General features: G+C 38.4%; 2 protein-coding genes across 6 annotated transcripts in view; one reads left to right on the top strand and one right to left on the bottom strand.

Moving 5' to 3' along the window:
* The window catches only part of LCORL (ligand dependent nuclear receptor corepressor like), a 177,161-nt gene extending 169,262 nt beyond the window's left edge, over positions 1 to 7,899 (top strand). For 3 of the 4 annotated variants that reach the window (XM_020992645.2, XM_078148594.1, XM_078148593.1), the window contains one exon: positions 5,671 to 5,780. In XM_020992645.2, the coding sequence (XP_020848304.1) occupies positions 5,671 to 5,684 (14 nt within the window). In that variant the 3' untranslated portion in view covers positions 5,685 to 5,780. Of the gene's footprint in view, positions 1 to 5,670 lie in introns of all 4 variants that reach the window. The other variant, XM_020992680.2, reaches the window with a different exon arrangement.
* A 4,468-nt stretch (positions 7,900 to 12,367) lies between these two features.
* NCAPG (non-SMC condensin I complex subunit G) overlaps positions 12,368 to 21,654 on the bottom strand; it is a 51,135-nt gene continuing 41,848 nt past the window's right edge. Inside the window, exons 16-21 of one of the 2 annotated variants that reach the window (XM_020992683.2) lie at positions 20,912 to 21,086; positions 18,706 to 18,867; positions 17,629 to 17,761; positions 15,692 to 15,781; positions 14,163 to 14,235; positions 12,368 to 12,875 (exon numbers count right to left, since the gene is read on the bottom strand). In XM_020992683.2, the coding sequence (XP_020848342.1) occupies positions 12,752 to 12,875; positions 14,163 to 14,235; positions 15,692 to 15,781; positions 17,629 to 17,761; positions 18,706 to 18,867; positions 20,912 to 21,086 (757 nt within the window). In that variant the 3' untranslated portion in view covers positions 12,368 to 12,751. The other variant, XM_078148999.1, reaches the window with a different exon arrangement.

Below are 21,654 nucleotides of genomic sequence, written 5' to 3' on the forward strand. Positions count from 1 at the left end.
ATGGACTTCTTGTATCTTCCTCTGTCTCCCTCAGTAGAGCGTGAGACCCTTGATGGCAGGAACTGTTTTTTTTTTTTTGTCTCTGTGTCCTCAATGGCTGCCATCGTAAATTAATAGCTATTGATTGACTAAAATCACCAGATCTCTTTGTGATGAATTCTTAGTGGCTACACTTTCCCTGTCTTGTGCTTGTGAAGAGCTGTGAAAAGTTGTGCATCTATTGCTGTTAAATTTCATCCTATTTGGGGCAGCTAGGTGGTGTAGTGGATAGAGCACCAGCCCTGGAGTCCGGAGGACCTGAGGTCAAATCTGGCCTCAGACACATAACACTCACTAGCTGTGTGATTCTGGGCAAGTAAGTCACTTAACCCCAATTGCCTCACCAAGAAAAAAAAAAAATCCTATTCTGTTATAGCTTATTGAGATCTCTTTTGGCTCTCCTTCCCAGCTTTGTTCCATCCGCAAGTTTGATAAGCATTTCTTTACACAAATCATTGACAAATATGTCAAGCAGGACAGGACCAAGCACATGTCTGTGGGCCACTTCACCGGAGACATTAAACCGCTGATGACTTTTCCCTGGGTGTGACCATTCAGGCAAGTGACTGAATAGACTGTTCTGTCTGAATTGTGCTCTTACCTGGTCCACATCTCTTCATCTTTCATACAAAAGCAATCAGAGAGACTTTGTCTAAATCCAAGTAAATTGAATCTAGAGCCTTTGCCGGACACAGCAGTTGACCAACCCTGTCAGGAAAGGACAGAGGGTTCGTTAGGTGTGACCTTTTCTTGATGAAGTGATGGTGGCCTTTTATGATAAGCACATGCTTTTCTAGATGCTTGCTAGCCAGACAGCTGGGGGGAGGGGAAATTGCTGAGCTTAGAGGCAGTCCTGAGTTTAAATCCTGCTTCAGACGTTTAAACGCTATGGGTGATCATGAGGGAAACATATTAACTTCTTTTGGCTTTATTTTCCTTATCTGTAAAATGAGAGCATTAACCATGATAACCTCTAAGGTCCTTTCCAGCTCCAAATCTATAATCTAATAAAAGGTTCTAATATTTTGCTAGGAATCCAGGTCAATCTAAGATTTCATTATCTTCCCCATTCAGAAAAAAATGGATAACATTTACCCTTTTTCAATTCTGTTTTCTGTGATCTTTCTAAAATCACAAAGAGTGGCTTCACAGACATTTACCAGTTCTTCCAGTAGCCTAGGATGGGTTTATCCTGGGCTTAGTGACTTGAAATCATTAAAAGCTTCTAGGTATTTCAGATAGCTCTTTTACTGCTTCCTTCCTTAATCTTTCTGTTTCAACTCATTAATTGTTTTCGTTCTTTCCTTTCATCCAAAAATCCTTTTCTTTGAGAAAACAGAAGCAAAATGAGAATTGAGCAGCTCTGCTTTCTATGTGTCATCTATTATTGTTCCATCTGTTCCAAGCAGTTATCCTGTCCTTTCTTTGATCTTTTTCTCCAGGATAACTTTTTAAAAATTATTTTGTTGTCTTTAGCATTTCTGCTTAACCTCAGCTCATTCTAAGCATTAGTGCTCATGACATCATTCTTAGAAGAACAGATCATGCTTTTATATTCATCCTCCACTATTTGCCCCTCCATCTTTTCTATATATATATTTTAGAATTTAAATTAATTGATGATTCTCCTATATGTCTATCCATACTGATGTGTTTAGACAGCCTCCCCTACAATTTTTCTTCCTAAATAAAATTACTTCCTTTTTTTTGTCTTCAAAACTTCATTGTAGAAATTTCCCATCCTGCCTTGGGGTGCTACCTCTTCTTTCTCTGGACCAGTTGGAATAAACTTCTAAAATCTAGGGTGCACATTGGGCTATGCCTGATTTTCCTCCATCACAAAATCTAAGAATAGTGTGGTCAGTCACTTCCTCTCAGGGTTACCATTATTTCCATCTTGGCTTCTAGCTTCTCCTTGTAAGTGAGAAACAGATCCAGAATATAATTTCCCTTTGTTGATTCCTTCACATTTTGAAGGATTAAATTATCCTTAAGCTAGTCAAGAAATTCTTAGCTGCCCTGCTTTGGGCAGAAAGCTCTGGGTTTTATAATAAATGAAATTCCCCCTGTGACTGTAGTATCATGCCTCTGTGTCAGGCCTGTGGCCTTTCTAAACTCATCATCTATGTCCTGTTTCTGTTCAGATGGTTTGTACTATATGCCAATGAAAATATGATTTCTGTTTCTGCTTTCGTTTTTCTCACAAATGTGCGCTAGCTTGTAGAATTCACTCTCTGGGTTTTGGACTTCTTCACATGAGTATATTTTCTAAATGTACAATTCTTTTCTGTCCCCTCCTCCTTTTGCCTTTTTGAATAACATATACCTTCCCAAGAGCATATTTCAGTCCTGGGTCTCCTTTGACTGTATTTCAGTGATGCCTTTGAAGTCAAATATGCCTCCTTGTGATAGCATTTCTAGTCCATTTTCCTTGTTACCCAAGACTTGTGTTTTTTAATATTGATATAAAGGTGATGGATTTTATTGCATAAATCCCATCTTGAATTTTGTCTGATGCAATTTTATGGTTGTCTTTCCTGTTACTTTTACTACTGTAGCCTCTTTCAGTGTTATCTAGCCTAGTGGCATATTGCTGCCAGTAGGTATCTTCCTTCCTCCACATTCCCTTTCAACTTGGAATAGATTGCAAACTCCAGACAAATACATGCTCACCAGCCCTTGAGTGGTTAAGTGGACCCTTTTCCTTAGCCGGGGGTCTCTCCTTCCTATATCTTAAACCATACTCTAGCAATAAAAGTAAAAAGGAACAAAAGAGGAGGATAGAGCATCTTATGGTACTGTGGAAAGAGAAGTCAATGGAGAGCCAGAAACCCTGGGCATAAATCCCAACTCTGTAACTTGTTCTCTTTGTGACCTCACAAGATTCACTTAACCCCCTTGGACTTCATTATTCTCATCTGTAAAATAAGGGGCTTGGACCAAATGATCACTCATTTTCTTTCCAATTCTAAATCCTACCACTTGTATTAATGAAAGAAGACAACCTTATAGTGAGGATTTTTTTTTTCCCTTTATGGGTCACCCTGTTTCTCAGTTCAATTCTGAAGCTAGTATTAGAAGATACCTTAAGCCCTAGTAGAAGACTTATTACTTAGATAATACCTGAATACCTTAGATATCACTTGATAATGCCTGAAGTAATTTCAGCATAATAATAAATGTTGGTAACAGCATGAAAAGCAGCACCATCACCCAAACATTAACTCTTTACCCACTGAAAACTGTCAGAGTGCTATTAGAGCATTTATTAAACACTTAACATGTCACTTTGCGAAGTGCTGGGGATACAAATATAAGCAAGTAAGCCATTCCCTGCCCTCAAGTAGCTTATATTCTAATGAGGAAAGACAAATGTGAAAGAAGAGCAGGGAAGAGGAAGACAGCATGGGGTAGAGATGAGCAGAACGTGGCGTAGAGGCTTGGTTCTGGGCAAGTCTTAAAATGAAAGTTCACTTTAATTTCAAGTCACTCTGCCTCAGTTTCCTCAGCTGTAAAATGGGCATAATAATAGCAACTACATCACAAGGTTGTTGTGAGGATAAAATGAAATAATATTTGTAAAAAGTGCTTAGCAAAATGCCTGGCATATAGTGGGCACTAGGTAAATACTTACTCCCTTCCTTTCCTCTTCCTGTATCGAGGACCCATTATCTCAGGATGCTGGGTGGGAGGGAGATGAGGATGCTGGCTAGATTGAGGCAACATAGTGAGGAAGTGGGAGGGAATTTAAGGACTGTGATATGATTGACATAAGCAGTACAGAGCTTGGGGACACTCATTGGAATAAAAACTTGATCCTATTCCGACAGTTTAGGGCATCATTGGGCACCTTTATGTTCTGTACATTCCTAAACTTGACCAGTAGTATAACAGAGTAGTTTCATCATTTAGTAGGAATCAGAAAATTCAAAATCTGATTATGAAGCAGTTTTCTTTCTTTCATGGTAGTGCCTAGGACCCTCAGACTTTTTTTTTTTGCTATCAAAACAGAAAATTTTACCACTGATCACATTCATCAGGCTAATCAGAGGTTTACTTCCTGGGTCTAGAAGGATGAGACAGTTTAGTCATGGAGCAGACTACAGTCCTTAGGATGGTTCTTATTATAATGTTGTTTTGTTATATCATCCTACAGCTGTTGGACACATGAGCGTTCTGGAACATTGTGGATTGTAGGTGATTGGGGGAAGACAATTGGAATAAAAGGGACCCTGTCCAGTGAGGGGGTTGAGATTGTTCTTGGAAAGGACAGCCCAGCCTCAGCCCTCTGCCCTTCCCCCACCTCTCACCCCAACAGTGGAGAAATAAAATGACTTTCCCTTCTTTTATAACAGTTAGGTCTGGCCAGGGAGCCTGGGCAAAATGATTTTTTTTTCCAACATGAAAATGGTTTAGTGGAAAGAACACTGGATTTCAAGTCAGAAGACCCAATTTTGAACTTAAGCTCTCCCTCTTGAAGGTGTGACCTAAGACAAGTCGTTTCACCATTGTGGTATTAATGTGGGAGTCATACTACATGATCTCTAAGGTTGCTTTTCAGCTCTGACCTGTGATGTGCACTGATACGAATTTAAAGTACTACAGCCTTCTGCTAAAGGACACCTCATTATTATTGTTATGAAGGTACCTAGCCTCCCTAGGGAAGGAGGAATCCGTGCATCACTGTAGTCACTGAATTACTCACCAGATTCAGCCAGCCTGGAGTCATCCTTAGATCTTCCCACTCCATCAGCAGGCAGTTGCCCTGTGTCTTGTCAGTTGTACTTCCACAACATATCTCGTGTCCCTGTCCTTCTCTTTACCGACCTAGGTCAGTCAGGTCCTCATCCTCTCCTGCCTGGGCCTTTGCAATAGTCCCAATACTCCTAATTGACGTCCCTGCCTCCAGCGGCTCTTCTCGGCAACTCATCCTCCACGGAGCTGCCGAGTTGATATTGCCGCAGGTTTGTTATGTCCCTCCGCTGCTTGAGAAGCTTCGGTCATTCTTTCTTGAGAGTAGACTAAGTGCAAATAAAATAGACATCCTGCACATTCCTCTGCGTTCTGGCCAACTCAGCCTTTGGCCTTCGTGCTGTTGGTATTCTGTCTCCCGTCTTTGGGAAGGAGAGCCTAGGTCCGGAATGTGTTGCTTCCTCACTTCTGCCCCAGAGAATCACGAGCTTCCTTCAGAACTCAGCTCACATTCTACCTCCTGCAGGAAGGCTGACCGAGAAGCCCCGCTGGTGGTGGCCCTCCCCCAATTACTTTGGGTATATTTTGTACTTAATTCTCTTTGCACATGTCATCCCCCCCAATTCCCAATTATCCTCTCCCGAATAGACTGTGAGCTCCTGGAGAGCAGACTTCTGGTTTTTTGTCTTTGTATTCTCCAGTGCCTGATACCTAGTAGGTGTTTAATAAATGTTCACTGAATTGAAATTCCTTCAGTTTGACAAAACATCTGGCACTAGGAAAACGAATGTCATTTTAGTAGAATCATTTTTCTATTTTTACTATTCTACACTAGGTTGGTTCAGAAAACAAGCCAAATAACCAGTTTCTGTTCAGAAAGTTGATTCGCTTGCTTTGAAATGAAAATGAAACTAAATTGCATTACATTTTTTTTTCCAGCATGCTACAAATGAAAACTGATGAGAATCAGGGTTTGTCTGACATGAACACAGCAAGTAGTCCTTTGAAGCCCGTTAAGATGTGCCTTAATCAGCCCACCGAGTGGAATCTAAGTCTCCCAGCCTCACCTCTGGCCAGCCGGCCAGCTGGGAACCACGAGCTCTCTAGTGAAGAGAACAGCTAGGCTGCAGAAGCATTCTTGCACTATCCCCTTTTGTACATCGACATTATTTCTGCCGAACGATAAGCATTTCTTGTTCTTGAAATATTTCCAATCTTGTGATTTGTCTTTATATTAAATCACTAGCATTATTCGTTTGATTTACTCTTTGTATATTTTTATATGTCTTGCACCTGACCATCGTGGAATTTTGCAGTACAAATGGAACTTGATGTTTCTCTTTTAATAGTATTTTGTGACTTTTCTATGTCCTTTTGAGTTTAAATATATGATTTTGTCTCTGTTTTGTGCACAAAGTTTTAATATATAAATGTAATGTGTGACTTGGAGAGCAAATATTTTAAAGGTTTGTGCTGATGACCTGATCCGTACATGATTTTGTAGCAGTTGGATGCCAATAATAATGATGATGATGATGATAACGATAATGATGACTTACATTTATAAAGCGCTTTAAGGTTTGCAAAGTGCTTTACATACATTATTTCATCCGATTACCTACCAACTACCTCGAAGCAAAGCAGTAAAAGGCAAGACAAAGATGTCTCCCCCAAGGAAATCTCCTTCAGTCATTTCACATGTATGGGAAAGTCATTCACAATATGTCATCCATTCACAGAGTTCCTTTTATAAGTGGCTTTGACTCATTTGATTTCAGTTGGCTCCTCTTCCTCCTCTTGAGTTTTTAGCTTAGGTTCTGAAAATGGCAAATCTATGAAAAAAAATTTCTATGGATTCAATTTCAAGGTTGTCATTCAGCCAACTTCCGGCTGCCCTTTGTGTGGGCAGATGTATTGTTGTCACTATTTAGAGGGATACGTTTCATGTAGTTTCTCCGCAGTCCTCCATCCAGTTTGGGTTTAGTTGTTATTTTGTTTTTTGGTCCAGACCTCAGATTTCATCAAAGCTTTTGGTGATGAAACAATCTGTACCAATGCAAAGGCCAACTTTATAATAGTCTTAGAGCAGGGGCTCTGACGCTTTTGTTGTTCTTAACCTTTGGCAGGCTAGTGAATAATGTTTCTAAATGCATAAAATAAAATACATAGGATTACAAAGGAAATCAGTTATATTGAAATAAAGATGTATTTTTTCCCATACAATTTCCTAGATCCCTTGAAATCTTTACACATCTCTGTTTTAGAGAGCTGCCTGGCCCCTTAGAAGTTATGGTCACACAGCTAGTATGTGTCAGAGGAGGGACTTGAATCCGGGTTTTCCAGACTCAGAGCCCAGTCCTTTATCCAATAGGCCATGCTATTTCTCAGTGGTTTTGTGATACTATTTAAGTTAAAAAGTACCATGCTTTTTGTGCTTAATTTTGTTTTACAAAAGTCTTCTCTCATTGACCTGGACCAGAGAAAAGCATTGGTGCTGATAACCAACTAAAGTGGATCTAGGCCATGGATCCTTTCCATTTGGACAGTCCAGCAACTGGGTAATTGGGAGGTAAAAAAAATTTTTTTTTTAAAAACAAAACACTTTTCTTAACAGCATATTTCAAATGTCTTTTAAGTCAAGGTGATTTACACACTTGAAAGTTTCTTATTATTTTTCCTCCCAAGAATTATAAAACACACCAGTAGGATGAAATTGTAGTTATTCTTTTTTTTTTTTTTTTGCTAGGCAGTGGGGTTAAGTGACTTGCCCAGGGTCACACAGCTGGTAAGTGTTATGTGTCTGAGGCCGGATTTGAACTCAGGTCCTCCTGAATCCAGGGCCGGTGTTCCATCCACTGCACCATCTAGCTGCCCCGAAATTGTAGTTATTCTTTAGAATAATCTCTGGAAGGAATTTGAGGCACCTCTGTGTGCATGATAACCGTGGGAAAGAGTACTAAATTTGGAATCAGAAGATCTGAGTTCAAATAAATATAGGCTCTGCTATTTAGTACCTATATGACCCTAGGCAAATCGCTTGACCTCTGGGCCTCAGTTTCTATATCTATAAAAAATGTAAGGGTTAGCCTAGATGACCTCATGGGTCCCTTCCAGCCCTAAATCTGTGATCCATTTCTAACTAATAAATTACTTCTCTTTAATTTGTCATTTTGCATCTTTCATGCAATCATCTGTCTTTTAGCTTCACACCCATTCAGACACCCCAGTGTTTCTGGTTTCTGTAGTGACTGTATGGTAGTAATCTAGTGGTTCATGGCAAATGCCTCTTTGGTTTCTAGAATACAGCTCCTCCAGTGATGTCTTTATGGTACTTTTTTCTCCTTGGAAACATCACATTAAACAAATATAACCCATCGAAAATAAAGTGTACATAGTTTTGGTCCTTGATGCACAGTTTTTAGTAGAAACAAAAGTTCAATATGTTGGAAATTTTCTCTGTCACGTTTTCTGTTCTGGGAATAAAAGAAATAAATTTATGTTAATGTTGAGGAGGGTGAAGGGGGGTGAAGGAGGGAGTAAGGAAAGCAATCTGGGTGACTTCTTATGTTTGCTTTAAATGTTAGATATTACCAGGGAAAGGGACTCCAATTTAGTGTATCCAATTTTAGGATCCAGGTGAAGATCAATTTCAGAAAATATTCAGTTCAGTTACGGTTCCAGTGGAAAAATACTTCTTTGCACTGAGGACGGATGATCTCACTGGGGTGAGAATTCCTTTTTGCCCAAGTGGAGTTCAATATGCCTACAACTTAGAACCTTCAAGCATTGCCCAGGCCCCTTCACCAGAAAGAGCAAATGATCCATTTGCCCATGGTTAAACAATCAGTAACTGTAAGAGGGAGGATGTGAACCCAGGCCTTCCTGATGCCACCAGTGAGGGAATAATAGGATTGAAAGTTTTTTTTCACATAAGGGACTAGATGGTTGTCAGCTGCCATCTTATTTTCTCATAGAAAAACCAAATAGTTAAAATTCTTAAAAGTGTGAGAAAAAATAACAAAACTGAGGAAACCAATTTACATGCCATATATATTCTTACTTGTATATCAGTTACATGAAGAAAAATTTTCACAGAAGCATTCCCAAATATAAACATTTTAGTCACTTTATTTGTAAGGATTTAATATTGTTTTATGTTGCTTTTTAAGTCAATTTCTCATATTTGCCGTGAAGCCCAAAGTAGTTTTATTCTGAAGCATGAATTACAAAACCAGTCAAATTGTAGTCAGTAATTTATATGTAGCAGATTCCCTTTCTATATTCAGTTTTCTACCTGCTTGAAAGATGAATCATTTTCGTCTGCTTTAGCATCATTTTTTACTCCGGAGAATCAGCCACCTTGTCACTTCGATTGTTTCTCTCCTGTTTCTCTAGAGATGGAAGCTGCACATCTCTTGAAAGTCCCATAATCCCTAGCTTGGCCATCATTTTCAGTTTTCTCATTGTGAATGGCACTACTCTCTTAGTACCGTGACCTCACAACCTACATCGTTCATGTTCAGCTTATCTCCATAGCCAATCTGATACCAGACCCTATCCATCCAAAACATGCCAACAAGCATCAGAACTGACCTATTGTGTGTAAAGCATCATGCTAGATGCTGAAGAACTAAAGACAAAATATTCAGCCCCTGCCCTCCAGGAGCTTAAGCTGATGCAGCATATAAGTAGGTAAGTAGATGCATGCTAATTTGAGGACACACCACTAACAGCAAGAGAGATTAGGAAAGGCTTACTAAAAAGTGGCAAGTGCGTTGTCCCTTGAAGGAAGGGATGGATTCTGAGAAATGGCAGTGAGACTACAGGGGATAAGAATGAGTGGCCAGGTGGACAGTGGGTAAGAGTACCCGGGCCTAGAGTGAGGAAGATCCAAGTTCAAGTATGGCAGCAGACACTAGTTGTGTGACCTTTGGGGCACCTGTTTGCCTCAGTTTCCTCATCTATGAAATGGGGATAATAGCACCTACTCCCAAGGCTGTGAGAAACAAATGCACAGTATCTGACACATAGTAGGCACTATATAAATGTCAGTTACTATTATTATTATAATTCTAGGCATAGAGGACAGTCTGTACAAAGGTAGAGAGACCTTTTCTCCTTCCAAAAATGTTGATCCTGTGGTTAGCCTGTTCAGCGTCACCTTGTAAGTACCTTGGTCCCTTGTCCTAATGCTACCCATCCTTTATCAAACGCGTTCTTGAGATTCTGGACTACAAAATGCTCACTATTTGCCTTCAGCCCCACAGGCATGCTGGAGGAGTCAATCACACAAACATGCTGCCTGGGTACACCACAGATTTGTTTTGTGATCTCAGCTCCCATTTTATAAACTTCTTGAAAGCAGGGACTATTTGGTGTGTGTGTGGCCATTGCTTAGCACAATACTGGGCAAGGAGTAACTGCTTAATAAATGAATTTGATTCACTGAAGCTTCACAGGTGAAGAGGAACGCCTTTCTTACTGTTCAGCCCAGGATACTTCCCTCTTATCTTTGCAGTAACTGTCTCCAGTGCCTAGAATGCACTCCCTCCTTCCCTCCTGCTTATGGAAACCCAGCCCTTATTTCCTTCAAGACTCAGCTGTCGCTCCCTCTTCTACATGAAGCCTTTGCTGATCTCCCCTAGCTGCTAATGTCCTCCCTCCCCAAACTACCCTCTATTCTGCACATTCTTGCATACACACATCCTCTTTCTCCCAATAGAATCTAAGTTTCTTGAGTTCTGTTTTTCTTTTTGTATCCCAGTGCTTACCACAATACCTGGCTCATAGTAGGTGCTTAACAAATGCTTGATCTAGACCTAGGTGCAGATAGGAGATAGAATGTTATCTATGGGGAACATTAAATAGGCTATTGACTTCTCAAATATATTCTTTTGTCACATTATTCCCCAGCTTAAAAACCCACAGGGATTTCCTATTTCATAACCTCAAATTCTAATTTCTCAGTCTAGCTTTCAAGAATCTCTTATCAATTCCCCTCCTCCCCACCTCATTAATTTCCTATAGTAACTAACCCTCCCCGCCCTCATTCTAACCAACAACTACTCTGACAATATATCTACATACATAAGACTTGATTATACCAGTTTCTATACTTAAAATTTGTTTCACTCAACTTCGGATGCACTTCTCCATTGGTCACCTATTAAATTTATTCATGGATCTCTTCTTCATCTGGGGTACACTTGGTGAAAGTCTTTGGAGAGCCTAATTCTGATTTGGAAAAATGGGGAAACAAGACCTTGAAAGTAACAACAAAGCAGTTTGTTGAAGACCAACTATAATCAGTTTTTATGACGATACTATTAGAACAGTTTAGACATCTTAGCTTAAACTTGGGGTCAAAGGCTTGCGTTGTTAGAGTAAAAAGCAATAATGGGATGTGTAAAAATATGATAATTCCTTATTACCTGTCTTTATCACTGAACAGTTTATTTTTGGCATTCTATTTGACTCACGATTTAGAGATATGTAGGACCTTCAGCTCCTTAATGTTATGGTCATCTAATCCAATACCTCTTTTTACAAAGAAGAAAATGAAGGCCAGAGGGCTAAGTGTCTTCTTACCCTTAAATCCACATGAAGTAGTGAAGGTAGGAGTCAAACCTAGATCTTTTGACTTCACATTCAGTACTCTCCCCACTAACTACATCCTATTATTTCAGTATATTGAGTTTTTTCCTTTTGGTATTGTCTCTGCCCACTTTTCCCTATCCTTCAAAATGACCTTGGCTTCTCCTCCATACTTTATTTTCAAAATGACACTTTTTAGCGTTGTACAGAATCTTCTGTTAGAATAAACAAGAGAACAGTTGTAGCACATTTGGAATTTAGGGTGTGAAGAATGCAATAGGATTGGGAATCAAGGCCCCCCTCCTCCCATGATCTTTCCTTCTGCGGGTGCTAAGCACTTTCACCTGAGCCTCAGGTGATGCCTCCTTTACCAAATGGCTAAATGGAAGAAGGAGAGAAATAGCCAGGAGGGAGACAGGGCGCTGCTGCCTCAGATACAGTCTCTGGCACTTCCCAGCTGTGTGACATTGGGCACCTGGAGGACACGGGGCTTGGATGGACTCGATCTCAAAGATTTCCAGAGCTGTGATGCTATGATCATATTCAGCACTGCAACATGCGATAGCTTAACTTTTAATTTGATGCTCAGCATCTTCTAGTTATAATCTAGATCGTCCCGAGATACAACTAAGATCACATCCAATTTCACGTGCCTGGCTTCCAGGACCACAGTGCAGTAGCTTCATGCTGCTACTAATGATCAAAATAGAAGAAAGCAGGCTCTAAGGTCTGCAGCCCTCCCGCCTCCTCATCTTCCCAACAGTTAATGTTTATTCTCTGATACTTTTTACAATTTACAAAACACTTTTCATGAATTCTCTCATTTGATAGGTACAAAACCTCTCTAAAACAGAATGTGTATTATCCGCATTTCACTGGTAAGGAAAATACTAGGCAGACAGAGATTAAGTGACATAAGTTCATAGGACTTGCAATCCTGCCTCAAGACCAAACCTGTACGTGGTATATAGTTTTTCACTTTTTTTCTAGTTTGCGGTTTGAGTCAATCATTGAAAAAATAAGTTACATGGACAATAGACAGTGAAATTCTTTGAATTTTATGAATGAGAAAACTGTCAGTAATTAACTTGGACAACAGCATTAAGTAGAGTTTTTCATTTAACAAAATAACTTCTAGGAATAAAACAATGTATAGGAAAAGGAAGGAGTTAAGCCAAACAAAAGAATAAGACTCTGAAGGAAGTTGGTATACAACTGAAGACTAAAAAATTAAAATAATGAAAATTTGTTTATAGGTTAGTTTAAAATACAAGTAATAATTTTTATTAATACGAGTATAAAAGAAATTGTCAGTTTTCTGCCAAAAACTGTAAAAGCCACTGAAACAGAAAAAAATGAAAAATTTTAAAACACTGATAATATATATATTTTTTAGATTCAACTTTACTATACTATATCTCATTTCTTAGTTGTCTTCTTCACCAAGAAGAGGTATAAGATTCAGTTTTGTTTTTTCCAAAGCTGCTGTTTTAGCTCGTCTTGGTAGTCTCACCTTCATCTCTGCAACTGGTTCTGGTACTTCCTGGTCACTAGAAAAGGATATGAAATTCATCAATATAATTATAAACTTTAAGACGTTTCATTCATATTGAAAGTTTCTAAGCCTCCTGCTGCTACAAAGCACTTTTCTATAACTCATCTTAATTAAATGCAATTAATTTAGCCACAGGCCTAAAGGCTCTGTAATACTAGTGAGACAACACCAACACTGTCCCTACTCTTGTTCCCCAACATTTACTACATAGAAAAACTAATTTAGATGTTTGTTGGAAACAGCTCAATGTTGCTTTTATGTCAAAAGGGATATGGACATAAGTTCAGTTCAAAAAGTCTCAAACTACCAAGATTGGTTTAACATCTGCAAAGAAATAAAAAGAAAAATTCCCATTCTTTCAGAAGGATTAGAAATGCTAGCTAAATGTTCATATCTCATATATTTTATGTTATTCTAACAATCAGGTTCTTAAAGAAGGCCTTTTTCACCTGAGTTTAATGAACACTGAAAGGGAAATGATTTTCTGGAAGCACAAACAGATGTATTTAGCTGGAATAACTATTCCACCTAACTTTTATCTGAAATGATGAGCTGTGGTCTTTTCACAGAGACCAATAGTCTCTTTTCTAGTTATTCTGCCTCTTTCTTCATCTGGAAAATGGGGGTAGCTGTAGTAGCTACTTCTCAGAATTATTGTGAGAATCAGATGAGATGATGTATATACAAAGCACTCTGCAAACCTTGAAGAGCTATGTAAGTGATAGCTGTGGTTATCATTGTTAGAATCTAAACAAATCCCAAACTCGGGAAAAGTGAGCTTATAGTTTCTGCTGGCTGTTTCATTTTGGAATATATGGTTAGATGAAGATATGACAATAAACACCAAACCAGAGAACAATAGCTCAACACAGAACCTTACAGAAAATGCTGTTAATTGCAGAGCCCATGGGAGGCAGGAGGACAAAGAGGTACAACAAAGTCAACTGACCTTGAACATGGGACATTTAATGATAACTGATATTTTTATAGCATTCAAAGTTTGTAAAGCAATTTGCAAATATCTCATTTGTGCCTCACAACACCTTTCCGTGGTCACACAGCTAGCAAATGCCCAAGGCAGGATTTGAACCAGGTCTTCTTGACCCCAAGTCCAGAGCTCTGCTCCCTGTACCACACTCCATCTCAACTCCAGTGGGTATTGGCAGTTATTCTCAATTATCCTGCCACATGAAATTTGTCCCATGTGGAGAGAGTGAAGGAAGAATCACAACTTTTGGAGAAAGATGGACTAAGATAAGTTAAGAGCCTGTTCCATACATACCTTTCAGAATTAGTCTCAGCATTTTGATGTCTTCTGTTCACAGATCTTGAAGTAGCTGTGTCTTTCCTCCGTCCTTTAAGAAAAGTCAAGAATAGTTCATTAACAGTAAAACATACCTTGCCAGTCCCGTGCCCCACCGAGCCCTACATGCCCAGCTCAATGTGATGTCCTTCCCTCCTGCTAAATTCTCACTTGGAGCATGTCCTTTGCTTTCCAGACTCTTGCTGCTTGTTCATGCTGTTCCCTATTAAATCTCTACCAATTTCTACAAAACCCAACTCAAATGGGGCCCCCTCCATAAACCCTTCCTGGATCTCTCTCGTCCCACTACTAAGCCCTTCCTGCTCAGATCTCATACAGCACCTTACCCGGTATCTCTAGAATACATTCAATAATATCTGTAGTATAGCTATGTTTATGTCTCATCCTCAGGCCCCCAAATCCTGTCCTGCATAAACTTCTCATCTCTGCAAGCACCTGGCACAGTGCCCTGCACAGAAAAAGAACAACGTCTGAGGAAGAGAGAAGGAATGAAGGACTAGGTACCCTAAAGTATAAAGGCCCTTCCAATTCTCAAGACTACTCTGTTAATGAATGAGACCTCTAGCAGAAGATGATATACCTAAACAGTTAATAAGCATGGATCAATAATGATCAGAAGGAACAAGAGAGGTACTCAGAATTCTCCCTGGCGATCAGGTACATGCAAATCCATCTCACTGTGAAAAGTGTTTTGTTTGTTTTGTTGTTTTGATTTTCAGTTCCAAATACTCTCCTTTCTTCCAGTCCCTCCCCCACACATTGTGAAGGCAAGCAATATGCTCCCCATTATATATGTGAAGTCATGGAAATCACAGTGAAAAGTGTTAGTAGTTAAGCTGCCACTATATGAAAACATGGGACAGGCTTTGCTGAGTAGGCCAGAGTATCAGGATAAAGATACTTCCAGGTCAGTGCAATTGTCACATGCTACCTGTACATAGCATTGCTTTAAAAGTGAAGTTCTGAATTCACAATTCTTTAAAAGCTTTTGAGGTTTGTTATGGCACAAACTCACCAGCATGTAAGGAGCCAGATTATGCATGAGGGAAAGAAAAGTTATTTCAGTGCAATAAAGCAACATCTTACTTCACTGCCACCTACAAACTGGAGTTGTCTTTTAAATCAAAAATCAAGAACTCTGCTTGTTGACATCTCTCAAAAATTAGGTAAGATGCTGAAACATCCATGAACTTTTTGGCAATGTATAATTTTCACTCATTTCTGATAAAGAGCAAAGCATAACATGAATGGCATTTTTACCTTATATGATTTTAGGACTAAGAAAAACTGATATTAATATGGGAGTGAGGGAGGGGGGAATGGAGTTGTCTCAGAGATGTGTAATAATTCTTATTCCTAAAGAAAAATGAAATGTTTTGTAACATTTTTAGATTAATATTAAACAACATTATATTTGTCATAGTCTGTAACTGAAAACAACTAATGTTTTATTTCAAAGTACACAGAACAATCAATCTGTACAGTACCTTTGTTAGTCTTGGATACAGTGGTTTTACGTGGCTCAACACCTTTACTTTTGGTTATGAAAGGAGTCTGAAACATTTCTTTATTCTTTTCTGTTAAAGAAATACAAAAGATATATCAAATTCTTCTAAAGTATTTGCTTTGCTTGGCCTTAGTATTAGTATCATCCTTGTTAAACTAGAAATGACATACAAACTATAATTTATACTGAAAAGTTCTCAAATTCTAAGCACTGGTTTTTTTTTATGATTTCAGAATTCTAGACCCTGTCTGATGCATCTAAAAATTGATGGACTATCCACTAGCATATAAAAATGCACTCTTCAGTATGATAACAAATTATCCTAAATGCTGTTTGACAATATCTCTTACAAAATCAAACAATATTTCTTAAGTTTCCACTATGTGTCGCATACCATGCTAAATGCTATAGAATACAAAAAAAAAAAAAAGAACCAGTCTGCCCTCAAGGAACTTACATTCAATTGTGGGAGTCATACATGTATAAAATTATATGAAAATAATTATAATATAATGTTTTTGGGGGAAGGGGAAGGAAATATCTGGGGGGGGGAAGGGAAAGACAGGAAAAGGCCATGTGTAGAAGGTAATGCTTGAACTATGGAAGTAACTAGGGATCCTAAGAGGTAGAAACAAGGAAGAAGCATATTCTAGGCATGGGAGATAGCCAGGGAAAAGGCATGCAGATGGAAAACTAGGAAGAAGTGAAGTTAGGCTAGGTGTGGAACTTTCAGCCTCAAGGCCACATGTGGCCCTTAAGATCTTCAAGTGTGGCCCTTTGACTGAATCCAAACTTCATAGAACAAATTCTGTGAATGGTAATGGTGGGCCACTGGAGTTTACTGAGCAGTGACAAGGGTAGTAAATCTGTGCTGTAGTAAAATCACTTTGGCTGCTATGTAGGGCATGAGTTAGAGGCACAGAAACTAATCAGGAAGCTACTACAATGGTCCAAGCAAGACACTAAAGAGCAAGCAGAAAAGGAATGTGAGAAATGTTGTGGAGATCGACAAGACTTAGCAATTACCTGGATCCATAGGTTGAAGGAGAGGTAGGAGTTGAGGATGCCAAGTTTTTTGAAACAGAATAATAAAATGTTATTGTTGAAAGTGATGTCATTGACCATCTAATCCAACCTATATATGAAATGAATCCCCAATATAACATATGCCCAGCTTCTGCCTGAAGACCTCCCAAGGGAGAGAACCATTTGTCTAGGCAGCCCATTCCACTCTGGGACAGCTCCAATTGTTAGGAAGTTTTTCTTGACATCAAGTCTAAATTGGCTTCTTTACAATTTCCAACCATTGCTCCTATTGACCTCTGGGGCAAAAACACAAAAACACAAAAACACCCAATACCAGTCTCTGCTCCGTATGACAGGCTTTCAAAATACCTGAAGACAACTCCCCTAAGTCTTCTCTCCAAGCTCCAAGTGCCCAGTTCCTTCAAATGAACTTTAGATAAGACGGACTCAAGGCCTTTCACCATCCTGGTTGCCCTTCTCTGGCTGTTCTCTAGCTTATCACTGTCTGTCTTAAAACTTGGCATTGAGAACCGAACAGAGTACTCCAGGTAAGTTCTGACAAGGATAAAGTATAATGGGACTTGCATCTCCTAACAGGAAAGTCTAATAGGGGAAATGATGCAGGCAAGGATGTACAAACAAGATATAGAGAAGATAAATTACAGGTATATATAATCTTAGGCAAGTCATTACTTGTCCTATTTGGCTCAGTGTCTTCTTTTATAAAATGAGGTAGTTGGACCAGATCATGTTAAAAGTTCCATGATTTTATGACATTCTTAAAGATACTGTACTTACATGAGCTGATCAGAAAAATATTCCATTTACTTCTTAAGACAAATCATATTTTAGACGACAGAAATGACAATAAGTTTTTTATTTCATTATTACCCTCCTCATTCTGATTAATGGCCATGGCAGCGCTATCAGTGTCCTGTGCTCCTGGAAACTGGTCACTGGTTCCTTTGCTCAACTGTATCTTGATTTTCTCTAGGGCTCTCAAACATGTCCTATCTTTTACTTCCTGTAATTCAGAAGACTATTATTAATACAATTTAACTGAAATTTTTTAATCTTCCTTCAAAAAAGAACATTAGATTGACATCAAGTTATGTGACCATATTCCCAAATGACATTAAATTTAACCAAATTCCTTAACAGAGAAATAATTTTGTTTCTCAAAAGCAAAATCTACTTATATAGTATTCATTTAAAAATTCTACTGATTAACTAATTGTACAAAAATATTTATACCAGCTCTTTCTGTGATGGTCATGAATTGGAAATAGAGGAGATTCCCATCAATTCGGGAATGGTTGAACAAGTTGTAGTATATGAATGTAATGGAATACTATTGCGCTATAAGAAATGATGAGCAGGAAGACTTCTGAAAAACCTGGAAAGACTCGTATGGACTGATGCTGACTGAAGTGAGCAGAACCAGGAGATCTGTTGTACACAGTAACAGCCGCGTTGTGCAATGACTAACTTCGATAGACTTCGCTCTTCTGAGCAATGCAAGGATCTAAGACATCTCCAAAAGTCTCAAGATGGAAAATGCTATCCACATCCAGAGAAAGAACTATGGAGTTAGAATGCAGATCAAAGCATACTATTTGCTCTTTTTTCTTCTGTTTTGTTTCGTTTCTTCATTCTTGTGCTTCCTCCTGTTGGTTCTAATTCTTCTTTACATCATGAGTAATATGAAAATATGTTTAATAGGAATGTATATGTAGAGCCTATATCAGATTGCATGCCATCTTGAGGAGGGAGGCGGAAAAAATTTAAAACTCAAAAGCATATGGAAGTGATTGTTGAAAACTAAAAATAAATAAATTAATTTTAAAAAGAATTCTATTGGTTAAAAGGGAGCTAACAACACATATAAATTCCTTAAGATAAACATTTTATTTTCCATATATACACTTACATAGCTACAACAAGGGACATTTTAATTTACTTACACACCTCAAGAATCTCATCCAATAACACAGTAAGTTCTTTTGTAGAACTGCTACGGAGTTCTAAAGAATTCAAGGCTTTTACATAAATGCGAATTTCTGGTGCACATGGACTTATTAAGATTTCATTGCAAATTTTTATGGCTAAATTATCATGTACCGTGGAAGCCTATAAAAGCAAAAGGAAAGTATATATGAAAATCAGATGCAGCGTATGACTGACTTGACTGAGCAGCTCTCCTAAGGTCTCCAATCTTTAACTGCCTGCTGAATATTTATTCTTATTCCTTCTGCTATCATTGTAAACTCAACATATCCTGATTTACTCTGTCTACAGCCATAGTGTTCTATCATCCACAAACTGGAAACTTCCAAGTCATTTTTTTACTCCTTTTCTTCTCTGACCCCTATAAACAGTTAGTGACCAAGTCTTTCTTTATAATACCTTTATCCATTCCTTCATTGGTGATTGTCATTTACATTATTTAGTTCAGATCTTCATATCTCTTCCGGACTCTTCTAATGCCTTCCAGATTCCAAATTATTTTACACTGTGTAGGAAGATTAATTTCCCTAAAATATTTTTTATCATCACACTCTCCTCATCAATTTTTTTCTTGCCCACAAGATCAAGTCCAAATTCCTTGAGTAGGCATTTCAATACCCTCTACAATCTACCCCACTTAACTTTCCAATATCTCACATTATGCCCCTAAATTAATACCAGCCAGGGTTTCCAAAAAAATAACCTTCACATTCTTGCCTCTATTCCTTTGCATATTTCCTTTTAGAATGTAACTCTTCTCCTCTCCATCTACCTGAGGAATAACCATCCTTCAGATACTAGATTGAGTCCTATATGCCTTCCTCCAAGAAACTTGCACTAACCATCTCAGCCACAATGATCTCTCACTGCCTGAATTCCTACAGGACTTGACAGTATCACTTGTGTCTCACAAATCCTAATCCACCTTTTATTAGCAGTTTCAAGTACAGATGTCATAAGCTATACTAACACAAGCATAATATCCAAAACAAGAGAAGTGACATGCTACTACTCTGTACTAGTTATACCTGGAAGAATGTACTCTGTTTTGGCCATTCCATTCTAGGAAGAGCAGTGAAGGTGGGCCCAGAGGAGGGCAATAAGTATGCGAAGGAATCAGAAAGCATCCCATAAAAGGATGAGTTTTAGAATGAGGAATATTGAGGTAGCAAAAGAGAAAATGTAAGGAGGACCTGACTGGCACTTTCAGCTATCTGAAAAGCTGTTCTATGGAAGAGGGAGGATACTTGCTTTGCTTGGTCTTAGGATTGAACTAGGAGCAATGTGTGGAAGTTGAAGAAGGGCAGATTTCAGTTTAAATTAATGAAAAAATTCCTAACAACTAGGGCTATCTAAGATTGAACTGAGTCCTTTAGGAAGCAGGTCTTCCATTTGTAAAGGGGCAGGGTAAAAGCTTTCTAGAGTAATCTTTTAGGTCTTTTGAATTCTAAGAGTCTGTCATTATTATCTCCCCTCATAAATTTAGTACCCAATAATACCTGGCACAAAGCCTTATACACAGCAGGCACTCAATAAATATTTGATTACTTAACTGAACTTTGTGAATTCTTTATTTCACCTTAACCACTTGACATTTCACATCTGACTTCCTATGTTTCATGATAACTATAAAAGGAATTGACTGATTTTGTCCAACTTTGGAACCCTTCAGCTGAATTTATGAGTCAGTATGGTAGAGTGAAAAGATCACTGGACCTAACGTCAGAAGTTCTCAATTCAATTCTTGGCTCTGTGACCTTGGGGCAGTCATTTCACCACTGTATGCCTAGGTTTTCTCACCTGTAAAATGGTTAAAAACAAATTACCTAGCTCATAGGGTTGCTGTGCAGGTGCTTGCTATTGTCACATCTAATCCTCAAACAGAACAGCCATCGGGGGAGTCTTCAAAGGGTCTATATTTTGTGATACTAGTTATATGCTCCTGAACGGCAAGATCTATGACCTTCTTTACTTTTTATCCCCTCAAAGGACTCAATTTAACAAACAAAAGTGGCTGTTAGCAAACATCTGAACACAATTTCTCAGAGAGCTCACATGTAGCTGAGAGGCAAACTCGATTTTTGCAGGTCTCTTTCATTTCTATGTTAGGTATACCTTGATTCGTGTATCAGTTATCAATTTTCTCCCTCTGTGCTAATAGATTTACCTGGTAGTCCTGGGAATTTCTTGCTTGAGGATTCAATCCACTTGGTCTTGTCAAGTCTACAAGTAGTTCAGCTACATTAGCTATATCTATTTCAGCTAAAGGAGAAGATGCAGGAGCGTTAAGCAGTGTTTTCAGAGTTGGGAAAAAAGCATCTTCAAAGCACTCCTGATTAGTCCTGTTATAAAAAGTTATGAGGCATTATTAAATATTATGAAATTCAAGTTGTTTAAGAACAGAAGAAAATCAAATGAACATTAACAAATATTACCTATAAAGTTCACTCCAGTAATGTGCAGATTAGTCTGACATCTTAGGTAGGGTCATTTTAGTTGAGCCCATCACACCTCAATAAAACTGGACAGCTAGATGAAGTTGGGAGGGTCTTATGGACCACATAAAATAGAACAGTGCAGTACAATGAAGAGAACAAAGTTTGGAATCTGAAGTTGAATCTCAGCTGTATAATTTACTGTGTGAGTAACCTCAGGTAAGCTCTTACCTTCTCTAGGACTATTTTTTCATCGGCAAAGTGGACTTTTTTGATTAGATAATCTCCAATGTCCTTTTTCAAATCTAAATCTTATTAGTCATAAATCTTATATAAGTGTGGACTGAATTTAACTATCTTCAATGAAGAGAGAAAAATTAGATGAGAAATTGATCCCAAAAGTTTACAAAAATATTTTTCTAATAGGCTAGTAGAAGGAATTTTTTTTAAAAAAATGAAAACTAATTATGATCAT

The sequence above is a fragment of the Phascolarctos cinereus genome, unplaced genomic scaffold, assembly GCF_003287225.1.
Source record: "Phascolarctos cinereus isolate Bilbo 61053 unplaced genomic scaffold, phaCin_HiC Scaffold_9;HRSCAF=440, whole genome shotgun sequence".
Lineage (NCBI taxonomy): Eukaryota > Metazoa > Chordata > Mammalia > Diprotodontia > Phascolarctidae > Phascolarctos > Phascolarctos cinereus.